This window comes from Uranotaenia lowii, chromosome 1 (genome assembly GCF_029784155.1).
Source record: "Uranotaenia lowii strain MFRU-FL chromosome 1, ASM2978415v1, whole genome shotgun sequence".
NCBI classification, from domain to species: Eukaryota; Metazoa; Arthropoda; class Insecta; order Diptera; family Culicidae; genus Uranotaenia; species Uranotaenia lowii.
Window position 1 is genome coordinate 141251220 of NC_073691.1, and position 18073 is coordinate 141269292.

Genomic DNA, 18073 nt, shown 5'->3' on the forward strand with positions numbered 1-18073 from the left:
ATGAGAATCTAAGAAAAAAAATTAAAAAAAAATGAAGTGGCAAAATTGAGAAAATATATGGGAAAAACAACCACAGAATAATACAGAAATTATTCTCCTTGGAAAAAAAAGTTCATTTTTTTGTAAAAGTGATTGCCCTGCCATCTGGCGTCGACATTGCTCGCAAGTAAAAAAAAGCGCCGAATAAACCATGGTACCCATGAAATTTTTACATTTAAAATTCAAGTGTGCCTAAAGAAAAAAATACGTAACATTTATTGGAATTTTGCAGAGTGGTTGTTGAAGTTTAAAGTTTACATGTGTGAAGTTTTTGAAAAGTTCTATCGACGAGATCAAAAGATACGCGAAGTACAATATTTCAGGCACGAACCTTAAAATGTGATTTCTATAGAATTTTTCAAAATCTTCCCACATGTCAACTTTATATTTCAACAATCACTCTACAAAATTTGAATAAAAACCGTCGAGTAGTTTTTGAGATATTGCAGTTTAAATGGTAAAAGTCCAAACAGTCCGATTCTCGTAGAATTGCTGTATCTCTGGCCACACAATCTTTAGAAACTCAAATTATGTGACATGATAGTGCGATAGTTGATCTATCTTACGCAAAAAAATTGATTAAAAAATATCATCAGAGTAAAATATAATGGAAGTTCAAAGTCAAAGTGACAGTGTGCGTGCTTCCAATTTCCATACAATTTTGAACGGTACTGTATATGTGTGTATTCGTTAAAAAAAACATTTAATGAAAACAAAATAGTAATTACAGTCCCCCCACAATCATTAGTCACTTAACGTATCCCTCCACCACAAAGTGTTCGTTTATTCGGGTTTTAGTAGACCAAATATCAAGCATTGCATGAATTTCAGTCATTAAATGCTTCCTCTTTGAGTTCAAATATGTTTTTCATTGAAATCTTGTTTAAAAATAACATAATTTACCGAAACAGTCAACGTTTTTCAAAACCACAATTATGGGTCAATATTGAAGACCGTAACAATTATTAGTCAAATTGCTCACAATTATTAGTCACATAGAAGTCCATGGCAACACCCGAAAATCAACATGGAAATCATCATGTTTCTGGCAAACATTCAGGGGCATTCTTTGATAGTATAAATTCCAGGGGCATTTGGGTAGAGCTATAGCAACCAAGAAATGTTTTGCTTTGCTAGCAAAACAGTGACCCATGATTGTGTGAAATTTGGTAGATTCTGTAACAATTATGGGTCAATTTTATTTTGCAAATATTATTTAAATTTCGCATTTTATTCTCTCTGTTTCATTTGTAAAATGTTAACTCGTCCTTTGTGCTTATATGAGACCTATTTATTTTGTTGGAAATTTTTAAATACCCGCATAAGGGGCTTAACGGTTCAAGATGTCAACCTTATAACATTGGAAATTTGTGCGATAGTTCAACAGGTAATAGTTAACGTATGAAAAAAACTATTCAAACAGCAATTTTATGTTATCAAGCGCACACACAATATTTTTAATGCATTTTGATGATACTATCGATAAATTAAAAAAATATGATATGAAATAATTTCATTCAGTTCAGCAGCAATCAGCTGTTCAAATGCTCGGTGACTAATGATTGTGTGTGACCCATGATTGTGGGGGGACTGTATATAGTTTCTCATAAGGTGACATAGTATTTTAAAGTTTTTGATAGAAAATTTAAAAAAAAACGAGCAATAGATGTACAATTTTTACACATTTCATTGCTGTAAAAAACTTTACTCACCCAAGCAACCAGAAGTCTCGTTAAAAAGGTCGAACACAGCTTAATTAGCATAATCAATGTGGTAAAGTTCGTTTTATTCAGCCCAAAATTTAAGTTCTTGTTGAAATTTTGAGTTCCATTTCAGATTTGAGCAGCCTTCTGTTCAGCCCACAAGTAAACGTTTAATCAGCAAAAACAAAAAAAATAATTCTCCTCGCCTCTCTTACATTGGTCACCACCAGCCCATGTGGTGCTGCAGGTTTATCAGCATCCATCTTTAATCCTCCCATCACCTCAATTTATCTTACTTAATTGCTTTGTTTTAACTTTGTTCGATACACGCCGGCACGCACGCCAGTTCTGTCACACAATTGTTTGATTCGCTTATTCAAGCAATCACACATCCTAATGAAAAAAATTAATCCTGATACCAGATTTGAACCGCGACCCTCCGAGATGATAGCCAAACACGCTGCCATGACGCCACGCCTAGATGTTGCCTCACCGGCCTTAATTAATTAATTGTAAATTCATAACAAGTTAAAATATGAAAGTATGTTAATAATTTGAATAAAAGAAGTTATTAAAAGAAAGCATTATACAGTACTTATCATCAAAGATCAAAATGGCGACCGGTTGGTATTTACATTTTCAAAACAAAAACAAAAAGTTACCCTACCACAATCTGTCTCAGGAAATACTTTATACCCGCAAGGGCAGCCAGCGGCCAGCAGCAAAGACGCATGTTGATTATAACTCAAAAACATTACGAAACGGCATACAAATCAAACATCCGTTAAAATACTAACGGTTAAAAAAAAAATGAAATTCCATGTTTATACAAATCCTTGAGTTTTTCTTGATATTGAATTAATGAATTGCTTCAATTGACTTTTAATGTGTGAAAAATTCGTGGTAAGTAAATACAGTTGAACGAATTTTTTAAAAGTCAAAATATTTATTTTTTTTTTCAAAAACAATCCATTGCGAATTAGCTTTACATATATATATATATATATATATATATATATATATATATATATATATATATATATATATATATATATATATATATATGGGTCATTCCATGTCAAGTGTGCACAGCGAAAAAAAAAATTCTTATCGAAATTTCGCTAAACTTGGCCGAAAGACTTTCTGAGGCCTACAAAACAAATCCTCAATTTTTGAGAATGAACCGCCCACCCCCCGTTACAGGACCCTCCCTTCTTTTTTTCAAGATTTTGAAAAACTCATCATTTTTCAAATACAATATCTCCGGACTGGAAAATCATACCAAAATGATAAAATATGCGTTGTGTAGATTTTATTAAAATCTATCATTTGATATTATTCATTTTCTGAAATAGTGACGTTTTTAACGTCAAAACATAGCTCTAAAAATAAAACGTTAGTTTTCGGAAAGAAAAGTATATTTTTTTCTTGAATTTTATGATTTCATTGTTTTTTTGAGAAAATTTTACGTTAGAACCAACCAAAATCCCAATATAATATTTCTTGTTTTCGAGATATGAAAGATTTAATTTGAATTGTTAAACAATTTTACACTTGCAGCACTCAGTGGTTTTACTCGAGTGCATTAATCGTCGAAATTTTTAGTCACATCTTCCATGCTTAACAGATTTTTTGTTTTCATGATTTGTTTTTTAAATAAGGAAAATTAGAAATAACATTTTGAATGAAAGAAAAATAATATTTTCGGCTTATGAAATATTTTTATTCGAAATATAACTATTTTTTTCGTTCCAACACTGCAAGTTAAATTATCTTTAGATTGTCCTTCAAACCTTCCAGTCAATGTTATATTGATTTGAAAGCATTCATCTTAAGCAACATTTTGCGAAACAGGATACAATTTTCCGAAGTTGTAAGAAAGGTTTTTGCAGATAGGCTTTAGATTATGCACTTCTGATCGCATTTTGAACAAATTCCACCCCCTTGCGGTAAAAAGTCGTGTGTTCTTGAAAAATGTATCCACTGAACATCGCTTATGAAGTTCTTTTCCAATTGAACACGTTGCTTTTGCCATGCTAAGAAAACTGTTCCCGACTATTCAGAAGCTTAACAATAAAAGTCACTAAGACAACTCCATTCTAATGCAGTAACAGAAGGCAACTGGATATTTCAACAGCAATCTTCGATTTAAGAAGTTGTATTCAAAACTACTAGCAAGTAAGAGCAAGCGAGCAGTTGCGGCAGCAATTCGTTCGCAATGATCAGTGAATTAGTTAAAAAAAATGTTATTGTTCAGTACTCCATTCGGTGTCAACAAAAAAATTCTGCTGTGATTGCTTTGAATAAATAAAGGCGATATACAATAAACAAATGCTGTGCGTCACTACTCAGTATTATTAGATCAGTATCGCCATAATTCATGTAAGTTCAGTAGGTAATCAACAGACCAGCAGATTCTTGACATTTATACATCTTCTGTGAATAAGTTTAACAGTTTTTTGGAATAATGAACCAAATCCTCACATTTATTCATCCGCAGCATCCGCTAAGGAAGCACTTACTTAATGATTTAAAACAGTGTGATAATAAATAAAATTATCATTCAATAGCAAAACGAAATGAAACTTAAAGTGTTATTTTATTTTTAAGCATCTTATTTTTACAAAAAATTGCTGTTCACTAGAAGTAAACTTCAATCTGCATGCTGATTTTAAATGAAATTTGTCAAGAAAATCGTGAATGGAATTACCAAAAGTTTAAGGGGATACTGTAAGAAAATATTAGATGGACAGTAAAACTTAATTCTTTCATAACTCGAAATCAAGAAATATTATATTGGGATTTTGGTTGGTTCTTACGTAAAATTTTCTCAAAAAAACAATGAAATCATAAAATTCAAGAAAAAAATATACTTTCCTTGCGAAAACTAACGTTTTATTTTTAGAGCTGTTGCGGATTAGCCTCGCGACAGAGTTTCGAACGCAATATAAACACCCTTTCTAGCTTGATTTTGATCAGCTTAAAAGCTACAAACAAATTTTATTTTTAATTATTTTTCCAGCAAAGTTAATATGAAAAGGACTTACATTTTAGTGTTTTAACTGAATTCTTAATTGCAATAGATATCGGGTTGTAATTCCACGGTTTTACTCTAATGATTCGACCACGTTTGGCTCTTCCTCACTTTGATTATTTCCGTTCGATGACAGCTCTTCGTTGTGCACCCTCACCAATTCTGCTTGGTTTTGCCTGGTTGCCAGTTCCGTTTTTAGCTGAGCCGTTGCTCGAATCGGAGGGTCGACGGATGTACAGTTGGCCTCAACAATCTCCCCCCCGTAAGACGATGTTGTTCCTCCACCAATCTCGTCCTTACACTCGTCCACGACGTCGATCACGGCAAGATTCCCCACAGCTCGACGCATTTTTCCTGAATTGGTTTGAACCACCGCTTGTCTGGCAACCTTGTCTTTTCCAAGAGTGACCTCGATAATCTTTCCTCGGACCCAACTGTTGCGTTGTTTTCCGTCAGCAACGAAGACAAGATCACCTACCTCGATGGGTTTCGTGTTGTTAAACCACTTGGTGCGTCTGGCGATGGTTGGAAGGTACTCCCTTAACCATCTTCTCCAGAACCCGTCTAAAATATGTTGTGCTAGATTCCAGCTGCTCCGTAGACACTCAAGGGCACTGGTGGAATCCTTCGGTGTTTGTTTGACTCCGGTTGAGCTACCAAGAAGGAAATGGTTTGGTGTTAAGGCCTCATCTGTCGCACCGTTCAGTGGTATGTAGGTCAACGGCCGGCTATTTATCATGCTCTCGGCTTCCAAGATGATTGTTTCAAACGTCTCGTCATCAGGGACTCTAGGAATGTCATGAAAGGCTTCTAGTGCAGTTTTCACGGATCGCACTAGGCGCTCCCAGACTTCACCTGTATGAGGTGCCGCTGGTGGGTTGAAGTACCATTTGGTGTTGGTGTTGGTAAATGTCTCCGCGCATCTTTGGTTGATGTTGTTAAGTTGACGTTGCAGCTCATTAGCGGCTCCTCTAAAGTTTGTGCCATTATCGGTGTATATTTCGGCTGGAGCACCACGTCGAGCTATAAAGCGGCGTATGCAGAATTTACAGGAGACAGTGGAGAGGCTGTGGGCGACTTCGAGATGGATAGCCCTGGTTGTAAAGCATGTGAAGAGCGCTACCCAGCGCTTCACATGCGATCGACCAACCCTAACCAGGATTGGTCCAAAGTAATCCAGACCAACGTAGGTGAAAGGTCGCTGGAACGCTACGAGCCGAGCCTTCGGTAAAGGAGCCATCATCGGTTGCATCGGGGAACTGCCGTAGACCTTGCACCATTGACAACGGGAACCTACAGTGCGTATCAGCTTCCGAAGTCCCGTTATGTAGAAAAGCTGGCGAATCTCGTTGAAAACAGTTTCGGCATTTCGATGCAAGTAGCGGCGGTGATAGTAATCTACAAGAAGGAACGTTATAGGATGGTTTTTGGCTAGGATTATAGGACACTTAGCTTCGATCGGCAAGTTGGGGGCGGCGCCGATACGACCGTCCATTCTGACCAATCCCTCTTCATCGATGTAAGCTGATAATTTGTATAGCGGACTGGTGATCGGCACCACCCCCGCAGGCTTTTTATTTTGGACTCTCCGTAATGCGACCATTTCCTCTGGAAACGATTCTCGTTGGATAATCTGCAGTAATACCGTTTCAGCTTGGCGTAGATACTTTTGGTCGAGGAGTTCTAGAGACTTCGGTTCGTTTGATGTTTCGCTGCGACTTCGCGGGGTGCCAAATCGAAATGCATACGCGATTGTTCGTTGCATTCTCTCCCACTTGTGGAATCGGTGAACGTCAATTAGTTTCTCATCGGTTTTCTTTGCATGAAAGTGACTTGAGCGCAATTCTTCATTCCCGTTTGCTGGATTCCATTTTTGTTCAGGCCACGAATCTTCGCTGCCCCAGAGGAAATCTGGTCCACGCAACCATCTGCTCTCAGCTTCAAAGCATGGTCCCCGACCCCATTTGGTGGCTTCGTCGGCTACGTTGCTGCGAGAAGGAACCCATTTCCATTCCATGATGTTTGTTGATGTTAAAATTTCTCCAATCCTACACGCCACGTATGAATGATACTTGCGTGTATCAGAATGAATCCAGTGGAGCACTGTCGCTGAGTCGGTCCAGAAAAACCGTTCAGTTATTGGTATTTGATGGTTTTTTTGTATGAAATCTGCTAGGCGTGTTCCCAACACTGCTGACTGTAGTTCGAGCCTTGGTATGGACAGCGTTTTAACAGGGGCGACCTTAGACTTCCCACCCACTAGGGAACACCGAATTACGCCTCCGTCGGTGTAGCGAAAATAGGCGACACAAGCATATGCCTCTTCGCTGGCGTCGACAAGCACATGGAGTTGGATTGGTTTGCAAAGCTCGGGGACAGCCGCCCCGAAGTAGGATCTTGGAATATGAATGTTACCCAATCCAGAGAACAAATTTGTCCATCGTTTCCAGTTAGAGAATATTTCATCATTTACTTCGTCGTCCCAGTTACATCCAGTTTTCCACAGTTTTTGTATGATTATTTTTCCTTGAATTATGAATGCGGCCAGCAATCCGAGTGGGTCATAGATGGTCATTATTATTCTTAGTATTTGGCGTTTTGTAGGGCGAATTGAACCATCAACCAGCTTGCAGTCAAAGTTCGGAAGATTCAGGGAAAAGGTAAAGACATCGTTTACTGGCAACCATTGAATGCCCAGTACGGATTCTATTTCTTTCGGAAATACGCCCAACTCTTTAGGCGGAAGGGGGATCTCGTCGATGGCTTTAAGAACGTATGAAGAATTAGACCTGAAATTTCGGATTTCAAACCCACCTTGGCGATGTACGAATCGAATATCGTTGGTCAGACTGATTATTTGCTCTTCTGTATCTTTGCTGTCTAAATAGTCGTCGACATAATGACCATTGATTATGGCCTCTGCTGCATCTGGGTATTTATCTTCATAGTCCTTGGCGTTGAGGTTTTTAATGTATTGTGCTGAACAGGGTGAACAGGCAGAACCGAAAGTTGCAACGTCCATGGTGTAGACTTCCGGTTTGGCGGATGGATCATCTCTCCACAAGAATCTCTGAGCAGACCGATCTTCACTTCGAATTTTTATCTGGTGGAACATTTCTTTCAAGTCGCCACATATTGCCACCCTTCTAGATCGAAATCGGAAGAGAATTGCAGGAAGTGACGTGAGTAGATCCGGCCCCTTTAGTACCAATGAGTTGAATGAGGTGTTCCGAACTTTCGACGATGCATCCCAAATAAGTCGCAGTTTTTCTGGTTTTTTGGGACTAATAACGACGCCCAATGGTAAATACCAGACTCGTTTCGGATCCGCAGAATTCAGTTCCTCGTAAGTGGCTTTATGAGCGTATCCCTTCTCAAGGTATTCGTTAATGTGTTCCTTCACGCGATTGGCCAAATCCGGATGTTTATAAATTTTCTTTTCTAAACTGTTTAACCGACTAAGAGCCATAGAAAACCCATCCGGAAAGACAACATTGTCGCTTTTCCACAGAATTCCGGTTTCGAACCCTCCAGGAATTCGGCGTGTGGTGGATTCTAATGTTTCTCGAGCACGTTTATCTTCATTGGACTCGAGTGCTATTCCCGTACTACGTACACCTAAGTTGTCTATGATAATATGTTGCTTTATAATTTCATTTAATTTCTCATCTTCAGTCTGTTCGCTTCCATGAAACAGCTGCTGATAGGATTTGCGTGTTTTTAAGTACGGAATTGCTCCGTAGATACACCACCCTAGGCGTGTCTTTGTGGCTATCGGTTGCCCATGTGCTCCTTCACAGATTTTCAGAGGCGTGGCAAGGTGAATATTTTCGAGACCTATTAGCAGTTGTGGTCGGGCGAATTCATAGTCCGTTAGAGGGAGTCCTCGCAGATGCGGATACTCTTCAATAAGTTCTTGGTGGCAAATGGACTGAATCGGGAGCTCTAAGACCTCGACTGTTCTGGCGTTTTTCAAGCAGTATCGTTTTCTCTTATCCTTCCCGGAAATCTGTAGGTCAATTGAACGAGAATTTTCTTCGAAGCGAGTCACGTTAGCGGTCCATTGCAAATGTAATGGTTCTAGGGTACCTTTGAGATTAAGATTATCGGCAAGACCTTGCTCGATCATCGTGACTTCGGAGGCTTCGTCAAGGAGGGCAAAAGTAGGGATGGATTGTGATCCGTTGTGTATAGTGACGGGGACGATTCGATAGATAGCAGTACTATCAGTTCGATGGAAATTATTGGGGCTAGGATTCGGTCGTTCTTCTGAAGGGAGTGAGTGGAGTAAAGGGTGGTGACGGTAGCGACAACCTTCATACGGGCAATCCTTAGGACGGCGACAAGGCCAAGGGACATGACTTTTAAGGCAACTCCAACAAAGGTTATGTAGTCGGACGACCTTTCGACGTTCATCAATAGAAAAGTTTTCGAACTTACCGCAATTCTCCAATCTATGACCTGGCTTTTCGCAAGCTACACAAACCTTCTTGATATGGTTCTGGTTCTGATCATCTTTGCCTTCTGCAGGTGCTTGAGCTTCGCTGTGATGATTGAGGTACCCTTTATACTTCACACTACCTTTAGGTCTTGGCTCCTCTCCTCTCACTGGCTTGTTCACTGTATGAGAGTGGTAGGGGGTTACCGTGATCGCCTTTCGCAAAACCTCATGCATGAATCTCCCAAAACCACCCAAGCTTCTTTCACCTGTAAGTTCCATATAGTCCGCCCATTTCATTTTTGTTTCCATCGGAAGCTTTTCTACCAACTCCTGAAGCAACGTAGGGTTGTTGAAGTGGTCTTCTAGTTTTGCTGCAAGAATGTGATTGCAAAAGTTTTTGATGGCCAGCCCATAAGCTATCAAGGTCTCTAATCGACCCTCCTTGGGAGCGGGAGTGTTTCGGATCTTGACTAGAACTGTGTTTACTAGTACGTCTGGTCTTCCGAAGCACATCTCCAGTGTTTCCATAGCACAAGGAACCGTTTCAGGAATCAGTAAGCAACTTCGTACGGCTTCTAAAGCTTCGCCTTTGAGGCAACGCTGAAGACGAATAAGATTTTCCGCGTTAGTAAGCCCGCACTCTTTCGTTCCAGTCAGGTAGCTACTGTAAAATAACGGCCACTCTTCCGGGTTACCAGTGAACGTTGGCAGTTCTTTGGAAAAAACTGAACGTGCCGCGAGCTGGCCACTGGTTAGCGTGTTGCAACCTGATGAGCTGTTTTGTTGATTCGGAAATTCGCTTTCTCTCTGAACGTGATCTTGGGTGCCGTCTACTTTGGGAACCGTGGGCTGATTATGATCACTTCGAATTGGGGATTCGATGGGAAATTCACGAGTTCTGTCACCGTACTCACGTCTTCCTAGGTTTCGTGCATTTCCATTAGGGTTCACTATTTCGGTCGAGTTGAGTGGTTGTTTCGGTTCCTCCTGTGGATCTCTGATTCGATTTGGGCCCGCTTCACTCGGTCTCTCATCATGACAAATAACTTCATGGTTTTTCAACAGGTCATCTACCCATTGCTTTGTTCTTCTTCCGCTGAAATCACTGCAACCGCTTTTGCTGCTACTGTCCTCGTCAAGCTGAGCATTGAGGATACGATATTTCTCTGCTAGGAATTTTTCCTCTAGCTTCCTCAAGGCTTCCTGGCGGATTGTCTCCTTTTTGAGCTGTAACCGCTCAAATTCCTGTTCAGCTTCCTGGCGTTTTCGCTCATCCTCGAGGCGCTTCTTCTCGAGAGCTGCTTCTTTTTCGCGTTGTTTTTTCTCGCTCTCCAGGCGATTCTTCGCCAGAGCAACTTCCTTCTCGGCTTGAATTGTTTCCTCCTGAATGCGTTGTAGTTCGAGTTGTTTCTGCTCTTGGAGCTGCTGCAAATCTAGAGCCGCTTTTGCGGCCTTAACAGATGTCGACGTACTTGCCTTAGACCTCTGTGATTTGGATCCATTTTTTCTCAACGTTTCAGGGGCCACAGTGGTACTATGCTTGTCACAATTTGGACAGAGCCAGCTCCGGTCCGCCACAGAGTCACCAACGCCCACGCATTGATAATGGTACCAGGATTGGCACCGGTCGCACTGCACCATGTGGCTATTGTCTGGATCCTTACAGAGGCTACAGCTGAATGTTCTTACGACTTTCGGTGGCATCCTTCCGATATCAGATTCGACTTCTCTTAAATAAAATCTTTTAAGATTGTTGCGGATTAGCCTCGCGACAGAGTTTCGAACGCAATATAAACACCCTTTCTAGCTTGATTTTGATCAGCTTAAAAGCTACAAACAAATTTTATTTTTAATTATTTTTCCAGCAAAGTTAATATGAAAAGGACTTACATTTTAGTGTTTTAACTGAATTCTTAATTGCAATAGATATCGGGTTGTAATTCCACGGTTTTACTCCAATGATTCGACCACGTTTGGCTCTTCCTCACTTTGATTATTTCCGTTCGATGACAGCTCTTCGTTGTGCACCCTCACAAATTCTGCTTGGTTTTGCCTGGTTGCCAGTTCCGTTTTTAGCTGAGCCGTTGCTCGAATCGGAGGGTCGACGGGTGTACAGTTGGCCTCAACAAGAGCTTTGTTTTGACGTTAAAAACGTCACTATTTCAGAAAATAAATAATATCAAATGATAGATTTTAATAAAATCTACACAACGCATATTTTATCATTTTGGTATGATTTTCCAGTCCGGAGATATTGTATTTGAAAAATGATGAATTTGTCAAAATCTTGAAAAAAGGAAGGGAGGGTCCTGTAACGGGGGGTGGGCGGTTCATTCTCAAAAATTGAGGATTTGTTTTGTAGGCCTCAGAAAGTCTTTCGGCCAAGTTTGGCGAAATTTCGATAAGATTTTTTTTTTCGCTGTGCACACTTGGCATGGAATGACCCATATATATATATATACTAGCTGACCCGGTGTGCTTTGCTACACCTTCCAAAAATTATTGAAATTCGTGGTCCCTAGTTATTTAACTTTTCATTTATTTGCACAAAATTCTGAATTCAATTTCAATATCATTTAAATGTTTTTTCAAAATAAAATTGCAACGTTTTTTATTTTGAACTCTTTATAATTTTTTTGTAAAACCCATGTTTTAATACTTTTTATGACTCTGGATTTTTTTGCTTCTTAAGTTTATAGCTTATGCCAATTTTTTTTTAAATGGAATCTTCGCTGACCCTTTATTTGTAGAGAGGGTCTCAAACAACCCTAGCAAAATTTTCTGTAACAAAATAACATCACGGGACGCTCATTTTACCTATTCGTTCTTGAATTATTGATTTTAATTTATGATTTTAATTTAATGATTAATGGCATTTCGGTGAATTATACATTCTAATAGGTGAATTATACATTCTTGAATTATTATAAAAATTGTGAGAGTGACCCCATCCATCATTCCTTTAACCCTAATGGAAGAAATGGGTTTTCTTAAAAAATCAGAAAAACACTTCTTGTTCCATTCCATATCATATGTGCCGTAATTCTCGATAAGCTCTCGAGCTATTCAAAAAATGGGTGACCCTCTCCCCACTTTATATCTCCCCTCTGGCAGAAGAAGGGGGTCTCAAACTAACCATTGAAGCAACATTACCCGTACACAAATATGCTTCAATGCAAATTTGGTTCCATTTACTCGATTAGTTTTCAAAATATTGAAAAAATGTATGAGTGACCCTCTTCTCATTATATCGTTCCACTGAATGGAGAGAGGGGTGCTAAACCACCGAAAATCATTTCTTGTACTCGAATTATTAGTTGTCGAGTTGTGTCATAAAATTTGTATCGGAGCCCCTCTTACTGCCTATCTTCCCTTACCTGGAAGGTGGGAATCAAGATCAAACATTCCGTGTATTATATATAATACATTCCCATGCCCAATCCATTTGCTCGATTGTTAGATTGTTCCTATGTCATATTTGGTTCAATTTGTTAGATAAATGCTTGGTTTATGCAACATAATCGTATATGAACTCCCGTCTTCTCTAACTGTATCCCCAATTAAAGGAGAAAGAAGTCTCAAATAAGCTAATATCCTTTTTACGTATCCAAATGCTTTCTCATGCCAAAGTTGTTTCCATTTGCTCAAGTTATGCGAAAAATTGTAAAGGAGCCCCCTCTCTCCTCCCTTTCACGCAACTGGAAGGAGGCAGTAGTACCAAATATTCACAGAAATATTCCATGTGCTCAAATACCCTTACAAAACAAATTTCGTTTCATTTGCTGGGTAAGTTCCTGAGTAATGTAAAAATTGTATGGAAGCACCCTCCTCCCTTACCACTTGAAGAACGGAAAGTTCTCAAAATATAGAAACATTTCTCGTAATCAAATACCTTCCTACACCAAATTTGGTTCCATTTGCTTGATTTGCTATCCAATAATGCTGAAAATTGTAAAGGAGCCTACCTCCCCCCCCCCCCCCCACTTTCTCTCTTCTCACTGGAAGGAGGAAAAGGTAGCAAATATTCAAAGAACTATTTATCGTACCCAAATAAACTTCCAAGCCAAATTTGGTTTCATTTGATCGAATAATTTTCAAGTTATGAAATTAAGAAGATATGAAAGCCCCCTCCTTCCTTCCTGTTTCTTCACAGGAAGGAGAGAGGGGTCGGAAATAATCATAGAGCCCTTCCTCGTATTCCCCTACCATCCCATGCCAAATTTGGTTCCATTAGCTTGATTAGTTCTTCAGTTATGTAAAAAATTGTAAGGTAGGCCCCATCCCTCCTTCTTATCTTCTCACTGGAAGGAGGGAGGGGTACCAAATATTTTTAGAAACATGCCTCGTACTCAAGTACCCTTCCATGCCAAGTTTCGTTTGATTTGCTTGATCAGTTCTCGAGTTATGAAGACTTATTAATTTTATATGAAAGACCCCCTCCCCCCTTCCTGTTAGAGGGAGGGGTACCAAACCATAATAGGAACCTTCCCCGGCCTCCAACACCCACACCTGCCAAGTTTCACGTGAATCGGTTCAGTAGTTTTCGAGTCTATAGGGAACAGACAGACAGGCAGACAGACAGACAGACAGACAGAAATTCATTTTTATATATATAGACTAGCTGACCCGGTGTGCTTTGCTACACCTTCCAGAAATTGTTGAAATTTGTGGTACCTAGTTATTTAACTTTTCATGCACAAAATTCTTAATTCAATTTCAATATCATTAAAATGTTTTTTCAAAATAAAATTGCAACGTTTTTTTTTTTTTTATATTTTGAAATCTTAATTATTTTTTTTAAATCCGTGTTTTAATCCTTTTTATGACTCTGGATTTCTTTGTTTCATAAGTTTATAGCTTATGCCAAATTTTATTTTATATATGGAATCTTCGCTGTCCCTTTATTTGTAGAGAGGGTCTCAAATTATCCTTGAAAATTTTTCTGTAACAAAATAACACTCATTTTACCTTTTCGTTTTCGAATTATTATACAAATTGTGAGAGTGACCCTCCTCCATCATTCCTTTAACCCTAATGGAAGGAATGAAGTCTCATAACATCAGGAATACACTTATTGTATACAGATACGATTCCATATCATATATGGCGTCATTCTCGATAAGCTCTCGAACTATTAAAAAAATGGGTGACCCTCTCCCCACTTTATATCTCCCCTCTCGCAGGAGAAGGGGGTCTCAAACCATCGAAGCAACATTACCATTATACAAATATGCTTTCATGCAAATTTGGTTCCATTTTCTCGATAAGATATCAAAATATTTTTAAAAAAATGTATGAGTGACCCACTTCCCATTATATCGGTCCACTTAATGGAGAGAAGGGTGCTAAACCACCGATAAAATATTTCTTGTACTTGAATACCCTTCCATGCCTAATTTGGTTTCGTTTGCTTTATTAGTTGTCGAGTTGTGCCATAACATTTGTATCGGAGCCCCTCTTGCTGCCTATCATCCCCTACCTGGAAGGAGGGGATCAAGATCAAACATTCAGAGTATTCAAATACATTCCCATGCCCAATTCTGATCCATTTGCTCGATTGTTTGATTGTTCCCATGTCATATTTAGATCCATTTGTTAGATACGTTCTTGGTTTATGCAAAATAATCGTATATGAGCTCCCCTCTTCTCTAACTGTATCCTTAGTTGAAGGAGAAAGAAGTGTCAAATAAGCTAATAACCTTTTTACGTATCCAAATGATTTCCCATGTAGAAGTTGTTTCCATTTGCTCAAGTTATGCGAAAAATTGTAAAGAAGCCCCCTCTCTCCTCCCTATCACGCAACTGGAAGGAGGCAGTAGTACCAAATATTCACAGAAGCATTCCATGTGCTCAAATACCCTTTTAAACCAAATTTCGTTTCATTTGCTGGATAAGTTCTCGAGTGATGTAAAAATTGTATGGAAGCATCCTCCTCCCTTAAGATTTTACAACTTGAAGAACGGAGGGTTCTCAAAATATCATATAAACATTTCTCGTAATCAAATACATACCTTCCCTGATTAAAACGTCTCTAATAAAAAAATAAAAAAAACCTTCCCACACCAAATTTGGTTCCATTTGCTTGATTAGCTATTCAATTATGCTGAAAATAGTAAAGGAGCCCCCCCCCCCCCCTTCCTATCTCCTCACTGGAAGAAGGAAAGGGTAGCAAATATTTAAAGAACTATTTATCGTTCATGAATAAACTTCCAAGCCAAATTTGGTTTCATTCGATCGAATAGTTTTCAAGTTATGCAATTAAAAAAAAATGAAACCCCCTCCTGTATCTTCACTGGAAAGAGGAAGGGGTCTGAAATAATCAGAGAACCATTCCTTGTATTTCCCTACCCTCCCATGCCAAATTTGGTTTCATTAGCTTGATTAGTTCTAAGGTTATGTAAAAAATTGTAAGGTAGGCCCCCTCCCTCCTTCCTATCTCCTCAATGAAAGGAGGGAGGGGTACCAAAGATTCTTAGAAACATTCCTCGTACCCAAATACCCTCCCATGCCAAGTTTGGTTTGATTTGCTTGATCAGTTCTCGAGTTATGAAGAATCATTACTTTTATATGCAAGACCCCCTCCCTCCTTCCTGTTAGAGGGAGGGGTCTCAAACCATAATAGGAACCTTCCCCGGCCTCCAATACCCCCACCTGCCAAGTTTCACGTAAATCGGTTCAGTAGTTTCTGAGTCTATAGGGAACAGACAGACAGACAGACAGACAGACAGACAGACAGACAGACAGACAGACAGAAATTCATTTTTATATATATAGATTAAATATACATTTCAACAATTTCCAAGCCCAAAAAAATGATTTATTGAATAATGCTCTTTTGTGATTCTCGTTCACATTTCATATTCATAAAATGGCGGACAAGTCTCAAAAAAGACTACTTGAGGGACTTCTTGGAACTTCGAGTCCATAGAAGGCTGTTTGAGACCCAATTTGTAACTTTTGTTCTGAATGTCATGTCACAAAAAATGCTTTTTGAGGAACTTCTTGGAACTTGAAGTTCACAGAAGGCTATTTGAGGATTTTCTTGGAACGTGAAGTTCACAAAAGGCCATTTAAGACTTAATTTGTAACTTTTATACTGTGTGGATGCGATTGACATGTCACGAAAAAGGCTATCTGAGGAACTTTTCGGAACTTTCATGCTCACATTAGAAAAAAATTCAGTAGCAATTCCCTTTGGAACCTTTGTTCAGCGAAATTCGAACTTTGGAGGCATGAGTTTAAGTAGATATGGGATTTTTGGTTGCTTGGGCAGTTTGATGGATTGACTTAATTATATCACCTACCCTGTTGGTGTAAAAATATATTTCGGACAATCACCATTTATTTTAAATAAATATTTTTATAACTCAGTTATCAGTCTGGCCTAAAATGCATTAAAATGCAAATTGAAGATTCGCCATTTAATTCTCGTTTTCATATGCTGGAATCTGATTGTTTTGCGTTACGTGTTTGTTAACTTCAAAACTTCATCCATCCAAAAACTATTTTTTATCATTTCAGCGAGTTAAAATTTTTGTAAAATTTTTGACCCCTTAATTTATTCAGCATCTTTTTTGACAGAATAAAATGTAACATTTAATTCGAAAAAAAAATAACTGCAATTCGTGCTTCATCCGTTATTTTATCACAAATACATCAAAAACTATAAATTTTCAAACGTTTTCACTTGATTTCTCAATAAAAACAAAGTTTGCTGCAACTTACTCCTTTTTCTTAGTAGGGTGAAAACCGTATGTTTGAAACCAATAATTTGTATGAATTTATCAATTTGATGTCCCGTCAACTTCAAAACTTTATATCACAGTAAACGAAAATTACCGAGTTCGGTAATTTTTTTACTGAAATCCTAACATGTGTAAATCGTTAAACTGTTCGGTAATTTTTTCGGTAAAAAATAAACGAACATCGGTAAATGTAGAATCGATTTACCGATGTTCGTTTATTTTTTACCGAAAAAATTACCGAACAGTTTAACGATTTACACATGTTAGGATTTCGGTAAAAAAAATTACCGAACTCGGTAATTTTCGTTTACTGTGTGTACAAGCGGTATGATTATCTGTGGAAATTGAGTTTTAAGAAGCCATTGAAGTTGAAAAGTGTTACATGATTGACGGTATGCGCTATAATTGTAGGTACACGGCTTGATTTCTTGCTTTACACCTTACGACGTTTCGGCCTTCGGTCTTGGCCTTCTTCTAAGGAGAATCTACAATTTTATTATATTTTTGTGAAAATTAATTAATATCTAATAAACTACTTTTATAAATATGGTGTTGCACTTACTAGGTATTGTACTGTAGATCTGGCTACGTGTGTGGGACTAGATGGGAGCTTTTTCTACGGTGGTTCTGCTGTCGGTAAACTATGTGTTATGATTTTTAGGAGCGGAGAGATGAATATTGTAACTTACGGTTTTTTTTTTGCGAAACGGGGTTTTACTCATTTTAATTAGTGTTTCACTTGTAATAGCTGTCTACTATTTTTGTAAGCCTACTCTTAACTGTTTTGTTGTTTTAATTTTTGGAATTGTTTACATTTGGCATGTTTTGGTATTGGTGAAATATATGGTTGGAAATGGAGTACAGATATTGATTTGTGTTTTGGATGGTAAGATTATACTGTGTGTGTTGAATATGAGTTTACAATTGTTGGAGTTTATCAGTTTGATTACTTAAACTTATAGGTGATTTTTCATGATGATATGATGATGACTGACTGGTAGGAAGGTTTCGTTGGTTTATTTTGGTCGGAGCTTTCTTGTTCTTAGAAGAAGGCCAAGACCAAAGGCCGAAACGTCGGATGATATGTAAACGTGCTGTTTATTGATCAATA

General features: G+C 38.4%; 1 protein-coding gene across 1 annotated transcript; it reads right to left on the reverse strand.

Annotated features, from left to right (window-relative positions):
* Positions 1-4849: 4849 nt before the first annotated feature.
* Positions 4850-10996, reverse strand: LOC129737987 (uncharacterized). Its single transcript, XM_055729161.1, has 4 exons — positions 10452-10996; positions 10169-10246; positions 9217-10079; positions 4850-9045 (listed from the first exon to the last, which is right to left on the reverse strand). The coding sequence occupies exons 1-4, from the start codon at positions 10919-10921 to the stop codon at positions 4850-4852; spliced, it is 5607 nt and encodes a 1868-aa protein (XP_055585136.1). The 5' UTR covers positions 10922-10996.
* Between the last annotated feature and the right edge of the window lie 7077 nt (positions 10997-18073).